This window comes from Pseudorca crassidens, chromosome 3 (assembly GCF_039906515.1).
Source record: "Pseudorca crassidens isolate mPseCra1 chromosome 3, mPseCra1.hap1, whole genome shotgun sequence".
Taxonomy (NCBI): Eukaryota; Metazoa; Chordata; class Mammalia; order Artiodactyla; family Delphinidae; genus Pseudorca; species Pseudorca crassidens.
The window spans coordinates 60925409-60939329 of NC_090298.1; the positions used below are offsets into that span (position 1 = coordinate 60925409).

General features: G+C 44.3%; 1 protein-coding gene, 1 long non-coding RNA gene and 1 other non-coding gene across 6 annotated transcripts; 1 reads left to right on the forward strand and 2 right to left on the reverse strand.

Annotated features, from left to right (window-relative positions):
- Positions 1-843: 843 nt before the first annotated feature.
- On the forward strand, positions 844-1503 carry LOC137221416 (uncharacterized). Its single transcript, XR_010941990.1, has 2 exons — positions 844-1296; positions 1400-1503. It is a non-coding gene; the product is annotated as an uncharacterized lncRNA (long non-coding RNA).
- Positions 1504-2547: 1044 nt separating this feature from the next.
- On the reverse strand, positions 2548-13634 carry ZBED3 (zinc finger BED-type containing 3). Of its 4 annotated transcripts, none has more exons than XM_067731056.1 (4): positions 13447-13634; positions 10187-10226; positions 6784-6899; positions 2548-6092 (listed from the first exon to the last, which is right to left on the reverse strand). In XM_067731056.1, exon 4 carries the CDS (start codon positions 6076-6078, stop codon positions 5437-5439), a length of 642 nt encoding a protein of 213 aa, XP_067587157.1. In that variant the 5' UTR covers positions 6079-6092; positions 6784-6899; positions 10187-10226; positions 13447-13634; the 3' UTR covers positions 2548-5436. The 4 variants fall into 4 exon arrangements, with proteins under 4 accessions (XP_067587157.1, XP_067587156.1, XP_067587154.1 ...); XM_067731055.1 differs by having other exon boundaries at positions 13380-13632; XM_067731053.1 differs by lacking the exon at positions 10187-10226 and having other exon boundaries at positions 13380-13617.
- Positions 8657-8794, reverse strand: LOC137222890 (small nucleolar RNA SNORA47). Its single transcript, XR_010942670.1, has one exon. It is a non-coding gene; the product is annotated as a small nucleolar RNA SNORA47 (small nucleolar RNA).
- Positions 13635-13921: the final 287 nt, after the last annotated feature.

Sequence of the window (13921 nt, forward strand, 5' to 3'; positions counted from 1 at the left end):
ACCAGAGCTCGTGGGTGGGAAGTAGCCAACGTTGACCCAAGTGTCAGCAAACACTCAAGCCATGATACATAGGTCCTGGCACTGGTAAAGAGGTGAGCCAGAAGAGAGTTGTGGAAGGAGGTCCAACTCTTTGGTCCCAAGTCTGATTGGGAACCACGGATTGAGGTCCAGCCTCCAGTCTGCTACTTATTAAGCTGTGTGGCCTTTACAGGCCATTTCACCTTGTTGAAACGTGGAGCCTCACAGTAAAGCATGGATGATTATACCTATCCTGCCAGCAGGCTGTTGTGAAGACAAAAAGTATGGTATAGGAGAGCACGCTTATTACCACTGCACACATTTTCAGTTCTAGGTGTGAATCCCGTAGAGTTAGTACCTCAGTTCTGTAGAAGTGTGATATACTATTATCATTTTTAATAAACACACATGTGACTTTCAACATTTTCTTCTAAATCTGCAATTAACAAGAAAATCTAAACAGAACAACTGATTCACTCAAAGATTGATGTTTCACAGTATTTTATGTAATCAGCATGTTAGAGCTAAAGGGGACCTTAAGGATCACCTCATCCATCTTCCAGACAAAGGAGCAGATTCAAGTTGTAGAAAGGTAAGAAGATCAAACCTTTAGAAATAGAATTCCCTAATGAGTCCATGGCAGCAAAACAAAACAGCAGCTCAGTTTTTATGAATCCCCTCTAAGACATTAAGACATGGACAGCCACTTAAAGTAGAAATTCAGCCCAGACCAAGCCAAGCCCTTCCCTTGTCCAGCCTCCAAGGATGAAAACTTAGATGCATAAAGGGCCCTAGCTCTTTCAGCCTTGGTTGTCATTACCCTGCTTTGCCCACACCCCCTCCTCCCTGACAAATTTCAACCTAAAGAAGTGATTGATCACTTTACATCATGGCAGGAGTTCAGGAGTCAGGTTTAGGGCATTCTGCATCCCAATTCCAGCCATCCACCTCACCACTGCGTGCATTGCCCTCAAAGGCAGTGCTGGCTGGTGCTATTAGCAAGCCTAGTCACATAAATCAGGGAAGCTCTGCCAATATATGCAAGGCATGTCACCATCACCCACTAGCAATGACAACTCTAATTGTGAGCAGACTGTGCCACAGCCAGAGAGGCTGATGCAATCCCCGGAACCCACCTCTGCACTTTCAGATCCCAGCTCTTAGCTGACAGGATGCCAGCTTAGCCAGTTGGTCCTGATAGCCCTTGTGCTTTGCCAGGTGAGCCAGCAGAAGCCCTCAAGGCCAAAGAGGCAGAATATCTGATGAGGCTGGAGTCAGGTGAGCCATCATAGCCACTAAGAGTGGACGAGCCACTCAGGCTCATCTTTCTCCTCTGTCAAATGATGGAGTTGGACTGGACAAGGGCTGCATTTCCTTCTAGGCTTCTCTGGAATTGAAGATTATCTCGGTTCTTGTGTTGGAAGTTTTGTTTATCTTAAATAAGGAAGCTGAATGCTGGTAGTAAGGATTTTCCATTTGCAAGAGGTAAGTAACTTTATTTTTAATTATAAAGGTAATTTATGCTTGATATAGAAAAGTTATAGCAATGCAGAAGTGTAAAAAGTGTATAACTCCCACAACCAGTGGTAAGTCATCAGTCAGGCTAATTGCTTTCCCCATCCCCTGAACAGGCTACTGGTGCTCCCATTAGCCATCTATTTTGAAGGAGAGGTTAAGATTCTGAAAGTCAATCTTTGCTTATTTTAGTGGTTCTAACAATTGGTGAAACTGAAGAGTGACATTTGTAGAAGTTTTTTTTTTTCTTCCAAAAAGTCCAGATTCAAATCTTATAACCCAACTTATAAATCCACATGAAGAAGTTAAATTTCAATACTTAAAAGAAAAATCATACTATTATTAGAGTAATACAAAAATTGCAAGAGACAAAAGAATAAAATACATTAAAATGTTAATAGCAGTCTAAGGTGACAGGACTTTGGGGGATTTTTTTCAGCTTTTCTTCGTAGAGTGGGGCATTGCATTTTTATTAATTGTGTAGTAAAGAAAATAATTTTAAGAAAAGTGTTCCTGATAATGACATACTAGGTGATTGGATTCAAACCAAACAGCCCAATAACTGACACTTATTAAATCTTTATTGACTAAACAGCTTTTTAAAATTTACTGCTGCTTCCTTTTAGGCTATTTTTTTGTTAGGAATTCTACTTAGAGGATTAAAGATAAATGAATAATTATATTAATAATTTGAGAAGACTTGTGAAAATCTTAAAGACATTGAGTTCAATGCCTCAAATACTTATTGAGCAGCTGTTACAGGCAAGTCACTGTGGGAGCAGAAGGATGAGTGAACTCCATCCTTACTCCCAAGGGCTCAGGCAAGGGAGGTAAGACAGGAACCCACAGAGCCACACGCTAGATGGCCTTTCTAAGGGTTTTGAGATACAAAATGCTGAGAGTCCAGAGAAGTAAAGAATCATCTCTGAATGATGAGGAATCCAGGAAAGCTTCATGTAGGCAGTCGAATTTGAGCTAGGTCTTAGAATGGGCAGGATTTTTCATACTTAGAAATTGAAGGGGCTTTTTTAAGTGGAGGAAAGGCAAACAGGCACAGAGGTGCCAAGCACCAGGGCATGTCAGAAGAACGAGGAGTCCAGTTTGGCCAAAGCACACAGCATGTGTAAGGGAAGGGACAGATAAGACTGGTACAGGGGTCGAGGAGACTTGAACGTCAAGCCACAAAGCTAGAGCTTGTAGATGATGGGTGATCTTGGGGGTCCTTTGAGCAGGCAATGTGATACAATCAATGTCAGCTTAGGACAGTTCCTTTGGCCAAGTAGGGGACAGTGTGGGAAGACAAGGATGGGAAGATGAATCCCAGATGAATGATAAATGGGGCCTGAGCTGAGCAGGTGGCATCAGAAGGAAGACAGCTGTGATACTTTGTAGATATAGACTCAATAGATCAGGGGCCTAGGATTCAGTGAGACTGGTGCTCAAATCCCACTCTGCCGCTTCATTACTTAGTTACCGTGAGCCTGTCTCTTCTCCTCTACAAAATGGGTGTAAGAGTAATTATATCATGGGGTTGCTGCATAGTAGGCAGAGGCAGTTATTCTTGTGAAGCATTTTAGCACAGCTCTGGCATGGTGAGTGCTCAGTACATGTTAATGTCACTGATGGTACTACCTGGAGTTGGAGTTAGGAAGGAAACAGGTGTCAGCTCCGGTGACTGAGTAACAAGGCCGACAGTACAGCAGCTGGGAGCATGGCATCTGCAGGTAGAGACTGTATTTGGAACCCGACTCAACTACTTACCAGCTTTAATCTCATACAAGCCACTTAACCCCTCTCTGTTTCCTTAGCTGTAAAATGGGCATAGTATTAATACCCGCCCCCCAAGGAGCTGCTGTGGAAATAAAGTGAGATAATACATGTAAATGTACCTGATACATTTTAAGAGCCCAGTAGTTATTAGTTATTGGGTCAGGGGTGGAGATGCAGAGTTGAATAGAATTACCCCTACCATCTCCTGTGGCAAGATATGCAAGTAGAGGTGGAGACATGCTGCAGGGGACTGGCCATGAAGGACAGACCCGGAAGAACACTAAAGGCTGGAGGTAGTCAGGAGTCGCTGGCACAGAGGTGATTATTGTACCTCTACGGGTACATGAACCAAGATTGGGTACATAAATTGGCCTAAGGAAACAATCAGATAAATCCAGAATACAGGACGTCTATAAGACATATATAAGATGGCCGGGACTTTTTAAAAAGTAAATGTCATGGAAAAAAAATAGTAAGGGGGCTGTTCTAGACTAAAAGAGACTAGGGTTATAATCAAAAGTAATGTGTGAATCTTAACTGGGCCCTGTTTTTTAGAAAAGAGAAAAAGACACTCTTGGGACAGTTAGGGAATTTCAATTAAGGAATCTGTCTTAGAGGCTATTGGGATAAACATGCTGAAATACCTTAGGGATGAAATGCCATGCATGTTTGGGGTGGAGGGAAGAAAAATAAATATGGCAAAAATGTTAACAACTGTTTAGGTGGAGGGTATATGTGGGTATTCATTGTACTAGCTTTTCAACTTTTTCTGGATGCTTGAACATTTTCAAATTCTCAGAAAAATGAGGAAAAAAGAGACCTGAAGAAAAACTGTTTGGAAATCAGTCTACATCAGGAAAAGGAATTCTCTGGAGGAAAAGCAAGTTCCATCTACCAAAGGAAAAATTTCAAGAAGGGAGAGATTAAGCAAAATGAAGGCTGAAAATAAATCATCATATTCAGCCATTGTGAGACTGTAGCGGCTTCTTAAGAGTCCAGTGTAGCCTGAAAAGCTGACCACGAGTGAAGGAGTAAGGAGTGGGGAGGAAATATAAGCAGCAAGGACTGCTCGACAGTCCTTGCTTAGGGGGTGCTCAGTTGGGAGCATCCAGGCTGGGGGAGTCTTTCTTTTCAGTCCAAGGAAGACTGGGGCATTGCTAAAGAGGAAGACTCTGAAGAAAGGGAGGGAATGAGACAGAGGAAAAGAGGTAACGTTGTGGAGGAAGGGCCCAGGAAAGGTGGAAGAGGAATGGATGAAAACATGAGAGGAGGAGGTGGCCTCAGATGGGAGGGTGCCTTCCCCTTGGCCCAGGAGTGAGGACTGTGAAGATGTGGGGGCAGAAGCTCCCTTCCTAATAACGAGGGATGGGGTCATGTCTTGCTACTAGGCGGCAGGTGTGAGGCAGTTAAGTGGGGAAACAGCACAGCTGCCACTGGCTCTGAAACGGGAAAAATGAGGGCGGAGGTAAGATAGGGTGATTGGTACTGCCGGGCAAGATGGGGAGGGGAGCAAAAAGAGGGCTTCTCCAGGACTGCCTTCCTAAGGCACTAGAAATGACAGGGTAATGAGCAGTCTTGGAAACTCTCCCGTTCAGAAATTGGCGCTGGGCAAAGACTACTCATCAATGATTTACTCATTAGGAAATGAGGAAAACTTTTTTTGGGTAAAAATGCTGTATCAGTTCCATGCACCCTCTACCCTGGGTTGCCCTGGCTGGTGTACAGCCATCCGGTGTGATAGTCTTTGGTGTGTAAGGAAGCTCCTGTCCTTTCAAAGTCACCAGGCACAATATGGCCATGGCTCCAGGTGATCTAGGTTCACAGGGCTGTTGGAGCTCTCATTCCAAAGGCAGTCAGAGGAAAACCACCCCCTGCGCGGATGCCACTAAACGCCACCAGCATTGGAGGCCGCTGGAGCTTGCGCTCCCAGGCACCCCGGAGGACCACGGATTGATTTTTGGTTCTGCCTGGCCTCCGAAGTGCTTCTCAAGACCCCACATTTGGCGATTTCGATTCGGCAGAGCGGCAACGGACCTGAGATCTCGCTCCCAGGTGAGGCTGAAGACGCCGGTCCGCGGGCCACACTTTTTGAGTAGGGCTGGCCGGGGGTGGGTGGGTGGGAGCGGCTAAAACCTACAGGAAGACCTTCGTGATGACGTAGCCGTCCCTGGGGTCCCCCTCGGGTTCCTCTTTGAGCGGAGCGTGCAGCAGGGCCGAGCCCAAGGCCAAGGCACCCTCCCGGCGGCTCACTTCCCGCAGCCGCGCCTGCAGCGCCTCCCTCTCGGCCTGCAGCTCCCGGCGCGCCTGGGCCGCCGCGCGCTCCTCCTCCTGCAGCGCCCGCCGCCTGCGCTCCAGGGCGCGCTCGCCCTGCTCCACGGCCGCCTCGCGCCGCGCCAGCTCGCGCTCCCGCAGGCTGCCGCGCACTGCCAGCGCGCCCATCTGCTCCAGCAGGCGCGCCCAGTCGCCCTCGGCGGCCGCGGCGGGGCCGGGGGCAGTGGGCGGCGAGCGGCGGGCGGTGCTCTCCGCCAGCTCCCGCCGGTGCGCGCTCCTCAAGTGCTTCCACAGCGCAGCGGTGCCCGCGTGCCAGCCCGGGCCGCGGCCCACCTGCTCCCCGCACAGCCGGCAGGTGGCCCAGGGGCCCGACGCATGGCCGGGGCGCGCCGGCGCCAGGTGGAAGTACCCCCAGGCCTCGGAGTACGGCGCCCCCAGGCGGCCTGCAGCCGCGTCCGGCCCACCCGTCTCTTCCATGGTCACGGCCGGCTCGTCGCTCCTCATTCTCTAGGCAGCGCCTGCACCGAGGGACACAGGGTAAGACGACCACAAAATTACATGTGCACACGGACACACGCTCCAACACACAACTTCTAGGACGAGAGTTAGCCTGTCAAGAAACCATGCTTCCCTCTCACTACTGATAAAAATCCTGCGGTTAGTTTGGGTAGATGCTTGCGTTTCTTTTTCAGTAGGTATTAACCGTTGATTCTTCGTGGGGGGAAAGGTAGAAAATGCCTAGCCCTTCTTTCCTTAACCAGGAATTTTCTTCGAAATTTATTGGATTCCCTGGCTCACAAGTACTAAGACTAAAATTGGGAAGCCAAGCTTCTCATAAGAATAAGCTAAATAAGTGCTGTATGTATATGTTAGTTTTAACTAGTCTCCTTTACGCTCTTTAAAAAAAAACGAGCAAGGCTCCCTTTTGAATTCTTCTCGCAGTGTTGCACAAGAAAGGAGTGGGGGAAAAAAGTTTCAGGAATGAAAATTTTGTTTCTTGGACTTTAAGGGTGACAGTGCTAGGACTGAGAAGCTTTTCAAAAAGCTTTCAAGGAGACAACTTTTTTCAAGGTAAAAATATCTTTGTTTTTGTGATTTTAAAAACGATGTGCTTATGAGAAACAAGAACTGCTAAGAATCATTAAAATGTTTAAAAAATACTCACATTTAGAAAACAGCAATATACAAAGCAGTTTTCTAAACTTTTACCTTCAAATCAGGCGGTGGGCTGTCTCTATCATTGCCTCAGGGTTTCTAGCCAGCCCAGGTTCTCAGGTGGAAACACTGCAGTGTGGCTTCTGAGTTCTCAAGAACCATCAGCAGTGCTAGGAGTAAATTCAGAGGACAGGCGGTGGAGTAAAAGAAATTCAATTAAACAGCCCTGAAAGTAGATACTAGAAATCCTGGATGGTGCCATGTCCCTCTGGTGTTCATTCTGCCGACCCTCTCATAGGTGCTCCAGTCATAAAAAAAATAAAATTAGTTTTCTATATTGCTTATCCCAACTAAATGGCCCGCAGTCTATATTTGCAAGACAAAAAGCTTGGTGGATTCTCTTAATTAAGGAAGAAAAATAGAAGTAATAGCTGTTTGCTTTGTCCAACAAATACCTGTAGTTAAAGGGATCCAAATACAACACAGTGCCTATCACTGCCAGGTCTTTTCTATTAAGAAAACATTTCCCACTGTTATAACCTATCAAATGAGGGGGGAGATAGAAAAGGTGAATTTTCTTCTTTAAAAAATAACTTCACTGGGCTTCCCTGGTGGCGCAGTGGTTGACAGTCCGCCTGCCAATGCAGGGGACACGGGTTCATGCCCTGGTCCGGGAAGATCCCACATGCCGCGGAGCGGCTGGGCCCGTGAGCCATGGCCGCTGAGCCTGCGCGTCCGGAGCCTGTGCTCTGCAACGGGAGAGGCCACAACAGTGTGAGGCCCGCGTACCGCAAAAAAAACAAAACAAAACAAAACTTCACAAAGGGTCAAATGTGTGATTCTAGACAAATTTGCTTTGAAAGTTTAAAAATAATAATAGAATATATGACAGACTTGGAGCTCTCCTGAGAACTTATTTCATCGGGAAAGTTCAGGCCGAGGTGGGAGAATAATGGACAATGAGATAGCCAGTGCCTGCTCCTACTGTCAGGTTTTGAACCAGCAGCAGTGGAGATGATGAAGTTCCAGAATCTCTTTTATTAAAGGCAACTAGGGATGACTGAAGACAAAGATGAAAACAGGAAAAATATGTTGCTTTAATAATAGTATTTAGTGAACCTTTTAATTCAGTTGCTAATAGTCTTGTTACAGATGCGTTACACTTTTCTAAACCTCATTTGTTTTTTTCCCACCAAGCAAGTCCACTGAGATCAGGCAGGACATTTAACATATCTCTTGAATTAAAAAAAAAAAAGAATGGATTTACCAGAATCATCCAAAAAAATAATAAGTACCAGGCCTCTTCTAACAAAAGAAATAGCTATTTACGTATCTTCTGATATGAGGCATTGGTTTGAATATGGTTACCCATGATAATTAGTATAAAAGGTCATTAGAAATTAAAGGCTAGATTTCCCCCAAGAGATTTACTAAATCAATAAAGTCCCCAAAGCCGGAGTGGTGGGATGAGGAGGGGAGTTACAGACCCCCTTCAAGGATAACTTTTTTGCGGTTAGTAAACATTGTGTTTAGTAAACAGAACCAGATTTTAGTCTTAGAGATGTTTTTTGTTACCCAGCTTTACTTAAAATTTTTTTCTACATTTCTTTTTTCTTTTTTTTAGAATTCCATTCCTTCTAAATTAGAATCTTACCTTTCCAGAGTGTGCCCTTTCTTTAAATTACTAGACATACACAAAAGTGGAGAGAATAGTAGTATTATGAGTGCCTATATTTACTTTATAAATTGAAAGAGATTTAATTTCTTCAAAATCTGGGATGCCCAGAGGAGTGCCACATACAGGAGTGGCATCTGTTCTAAGACTTAAGGTGGAAAACAGGGATGAGAAGCACTGATCACTGATTTTGATGTCTTAATCCTTTAGACTTAGTGGAGCCCTCATCTGAGCCAGGGACAAGCAGCACCACAAGTGTTGGCCAGCAGAGTGCTGCCCCTCTGAGGGCGGCAGAGGGACCTCCTATGCCCTGGCAAGCCTTCACTCTCGGAGGTCTTAACCGGTGGAAGACAGCATGGTTCAGAACTGCCTCACCTTCTCAGCCCTCCGACCACAGCTACATTCTGGCTCAGAAGAGTCTTCTGTTCAGACTCAGTCTCTAAAGAGTGACCAGCAGTAACTGTGGCCACAAGTCGTTCCTAGCAGAGCCTTCCTAGGTCTGCTAAGCAATCCCTGAGCTCATTTCAACCATCCCTACAGTGCAGAGGGAGAGAAGCTTGGCTTGGAAGTCAGCTTGGCTTGGGAGAGAAGTCTTAGAATCTTCAGCCACGACCCTAATATACAAAGAGCTCTTACAAACTGAGAAGAAAAAGACAAACAAGCCAATTGAAAAATGGGCAAGAAATATGAGTAGGCAAATGACCCAAGAGCAAAATCAGATGGCCAGGAAATTTGTGAAAAGATGCACACCCCTTATATTCAGGGAAGTGCTATTAAAGTAACAATAAGGTCTCATGTTAGATCCATCACACTAACAAAAATGAAGAGGTTTGTCAGCCAAAGTTGGAAGGGGGGGCAGAGAAAAGGGTATGCTCATGCATTCCTAGTGGAGATGTGAAGGCTTTTAGGAAAAGCAATCTGCAATTTCTATTAATTAAAAATAGATATAATTGGGGATCCAACTCCTGGGAATCTGTTCTGTAGAAGTAAAAGTACCAATATGTAAAGTAACATGTATTAGGATGTTTATCATAGTATTATTTAGAATGGCAAAAAACTGGAATCAAGAGAATGGCTACCAGCAGGAAAATGGCTGGGTAAATAATGTGTAGTCACCTCAGGGAATATTATGCTGCCATTAAAAAGGATGGATTGGAGCTCTGTCAGGGGGATGTCTGGAGGAACTGTTTAGGGAGAAAAGCAAGATGCATAAAGGTGTGTATAATATGATCTCACTCATTAAATAATTAGATCTGTATAGGATATACAGATTAATGATTTTTTATAAATATGAAGAAAAATGAGATACACTATGGGTTGAGGGGGTTGCAGCTGATGTGAAAGGAGAAGGGGCAGAGGTAAAGACAAAAGGAAAAGAAAAAGTGCTGAGAAAGCATGTACGTGATCATGTGTATACATTTAGGTAGAGTATATATATGGCAGGGTCTTTACATAAATAAAAAGTAATTTTATAAAACAATCCTCAAGCATGTGAGCTCAGGCAGGCCTAGGCAGCCTTAACTCTGGAGACTGGAGGGAACAGTCCCATGGGGCATAGTGCACTGCCATCTGGCCCTGGAGGGATCCCAGTGTGTGAGCTTGCTCAGTGTGGGTGGTTCCTGCCTGAGCAGGTCCCTGCCTGAGCAGAAGGAGATTCTATATCGACGTAAGATGGAGGGTGCCATGGGAGGGCAGCACACCTCACTCATCTCCCCGGCATAGGGCCTGCATAGGGCAGGCACTCAGGGGACACTGCATTAAATGAAATGAGCCCAACTTTACCTTTCTTAGCCCCAGCTCACCGGAGTCTCTATCTCCCCATCTGTCAGGAGAAATGATAAGATTAGCTGCCCCTAATAGGTGGCTGAAATCAGATAACGCACGAGATGTCACTGTTGGACTCGCCAGTGCTATATCAATTCAAAGCATGAACAAAAGGAAGCTCCCAGTAGTTACTATTCAAACATGACTACACGAAGTTCTTAGTGGCTAAAAGGGAGTGCTGTTTTTCTCTTTAACATATTCTGTTATTCAATAGAGGAAGTAGTTTAAGTTGGAAGAATTCTCTTGGGGATTTTTAAATACAAAAAGCAAATTAAAAAGAATCATAGCTCCACTTCCCCACCCCCAACCAAATTTATTTTCACTTCCTCAGTTGATCTTCCTGCACAATAGGTGGCTCATCACTCAGGTAGAAGATGATAGGGAGGCCTAGTTAGCTGGGGCTAACTAGAGATGTGGGGTCCTGTGATATGCATTTCTTCCTTACCAAGTACTGCCCCAAAACCGAACACCTATTGACTTGTATGGTTAGCTAACAAGAAGAAAATGAAAAGTAAAAGCTCTCTTAATTTTCCTTAAACAATTGAAAAACTACCAGAAAGTTGCCAATGAATGATTATGTCGTTTACGTCCCTTCACTTCATCCACTCTTTCATTCAAACTCTCCTTGTGTACCTGATCAGGGCCAGGCACGTGCTTGCTGCCCAGGATGCCAAGAGGAGCACCACATAGTCCCTGCCCTCTGGAAGCCTACCATCTGGTGGGGAGAGATGCTTCAAGATGCTGACACCCATGGTAAAGATCAGAGCAGTGTTCACTCATGAAGAGTGGGGAAGCGTGGGCTTGGGGACCCTAACACAAAGGTTCATGCAGATACACGTGCTTAAGCATTCTTTCCCTTCCCCACCTTGCTCAGGGTACAACATTCACTAAAACGCGTCACCATTAGTGCTGACTCTAATAAATAAAGTACCAGTTCTTTAGTTGTATAATTAGGCTTCCAAGCTTATATTTTAAATAAAATTTTTTGAGGCTAAATAAATGCACTGCTAGCATGAAATTAATTTAACAGTGGAAATTTTTGAGTCCAATTTCAGGGGGAAAAAAGCTGAAAAAAAAAGTAGATTTTAGTTATTTCTTGGAAAGGGAGAGAGTAGTATTAATGGTATGATGCCTCTGAATTCTATGATGAGTTTCATTCCAGTATCCATTATCTGGAAGGGATGATACGAAGTCTAAGCTGCTGGAAGATAAGACATTCATATTAATTACCTCTGCACTTGATGTTCTCTGAAGAAGTTTTATTCTTCTAATAACTTATCAGATTAAAACCCATATTCCTCAATGTGATCTCCCTGAATACCAATATAGAGAATAAAGGAAGAGATCAGAACCTGGATGAATACTTTGTGTAAATATGGGTGTATACATACAATGTATGATTATAACATTGAGAATCATCCTATAAACCACCCACAAAAGTTAGTTTTATTATTTTACACTTGTGCTTGTACACATACAAAATATCAGGCAGGCTAAATGTCAAAGAACCAGGCAGTGTTCTCAGAAAATCACAGAAAGCTCTATTTGTCCTTCCATGGTCAAGTCTAATCGCTTTAGTTGGATTAATCTAGCAGAGTTACAAACAAATATGTGTAGATTGAGCCTGGCTGGATCTTAGGTGAGAAATTCACCCTAATGTCAAATCCACACAGACTTACGTGAAAACACTAAAAACATTTTTATCCACCAGTAACTTTAATCAAAGCAGAATATAATAATTAAAACAAATAATTAGCCTTGACAACTGAGGTATCAAGGAAACTACAGTTCATCTGTTACCTGTCCATCTCTGTTGAAATATTAATTTACTGCCATATATTAATCTATTTATAAACAAATCTAGACAGTTAGAAAAATTAGTCTATAGTCACCAGGCTGAAGGCTTAGTTGAAGTAAAAATGCTTCCAAACTGTAAAGGATGGATACCTCAGGGAATAAAGGGTTAAGTGTGAAAAAACTTGGAAAAATGTTACACATGGGCTGTAAAAAATGTACTGGACCCACAGCTAATGAACTGGTAAATCAGAGATGTTCTCTAAATGTCATAAGCCAAAATTTTAGATACTTCTTCCATTAGCTAAAAGGCTGAGAAACGCTCTCTATTAATGTATTTTTTTTAATGAAAATTGTGAAGCTTCCTCCCTAAGTGGACCTTTATTTCAGGCCTACATTATTTTATTTAATACATGTGTTCCTAAAAAGAAGGGTGTTGATCCATTTTCATCGTGTAAGATGCATTATTTAATGTGAATTAGTGGGATTTAAAGCTGCCCTACTTTGAAGAGCTCTGTAACAAAGATTTTTTAATTAAGAATTACGCGGTATTGGCTCTTGGTCTTTGCATACATTGTTGTATACTTTTCATTGTCAGCTGCCTCAAGCTATTTTTGGCTTAAAAATGTGTATAAATAATTACATTAATGAAAAGTACAGAAAATGATTACCCTAAGTATGTCAATTTATTAAGCTATTTCGACAACAGTTTCTCGTAAACACCGCATCTTTGTAGTCTTAGCTAATTAGAAGTTTGGATGGTAGCAGGTACTTTTTTTTTTTTTTTCCTTTCAAGGAGGGAAAACTAACTTTGCTTGGTAAACTTCGGGCATTAAGTTAGTGTAAGTGATTATAGCAAACTGCTCCTGTATGTTCCTGAAGGATCAGAAAATTCCTTTGTTTGAGCACGGTGGGGATCGGGGTCTTTGTTTGAGCATCTGGCTTGCATTCGGTTTCTCCCCAAAGTGGGAAACATTCAGAAAGTCTCAATTAGAGAAAGGGCCGCCAACCACTTGCCCTGTTAAAGGACTGACTGCAATAAGGCAACTTTAATAAAGGGAGAGCACATGACTTTCGATATTCCTGAATAACTTTTTTGAAGGGAGACTGTAGAGCAGGAGCAAAAATGAGGTGCATAAAGAAACTGAACCGGGCGTTACGCAGAATCCCGGGTCCAAACGCATCTTTTACAATAACGGTAATCGCACCACCGCGGAGGGCACGCCCGGCACCCCTTGCACTGGCAAGCCTGCGCGTCTGCGTCTGCGAGGCGCTGGCGCTCTGCGATCCCCCGCCAGGCCCCCGGCTGGTCCCAGCTCACTCCGCCGCCCCCAGGCAGCTTCCCGCGATCCCTCACCTGTCCCCCGGGACTCCCCAGTCTCCCGTGGGCACGCGCCGCCGTGAGTCTCGCAGCCCACACTCACCCCATCACCCCCGAAGCGGGAGGTGGGCTGGGTGTCTGGGATCGCCGATCCCCTCCAGGATCCTCGCAGACATTTTGTCCTGTGCGGAAATCTCAGCGCCGCGTCCCCCTTAAAGACACAGCGCTCCATTCATGCGCCTGGAGTGGAAAGGGGGGATGGAAACGTGTGACCCGGTGTTGAAAGGGCTGGAGAGTCACTCCCGAACCGTCCAGGTCCATGAGCAACAGACTTGTGTTTGCCCAGGTTTAAAAAAAAAATGATGCAGTAGTTTAGTGATTTTTAAAAATGGAATTACTGTTTTATATCTTTATAGTAACCTTCCAAGACCTGGATTCCTGGGCTTGAGTCTCTGAGTGTAATTTTCATCCTTTCAGGTTCAAGGTGTGCGATGGCACAAGTCGTTAGAAGAAATCCCCTGAACCAAGGTCTGGACAGATAAAGGTAGGGCTCATTGGTGTTCACTAAAACTTAATAA

Excerpts from the sequence above, each read along its gene's own strand:
- ZBED3 (XM_067731056.1), bottom strand. The coding sequence starts at position 6,078 with ATGAGGAGCGACGAGCCGGCCGTGACCATGGAAGAGACGGGTGGGCCG.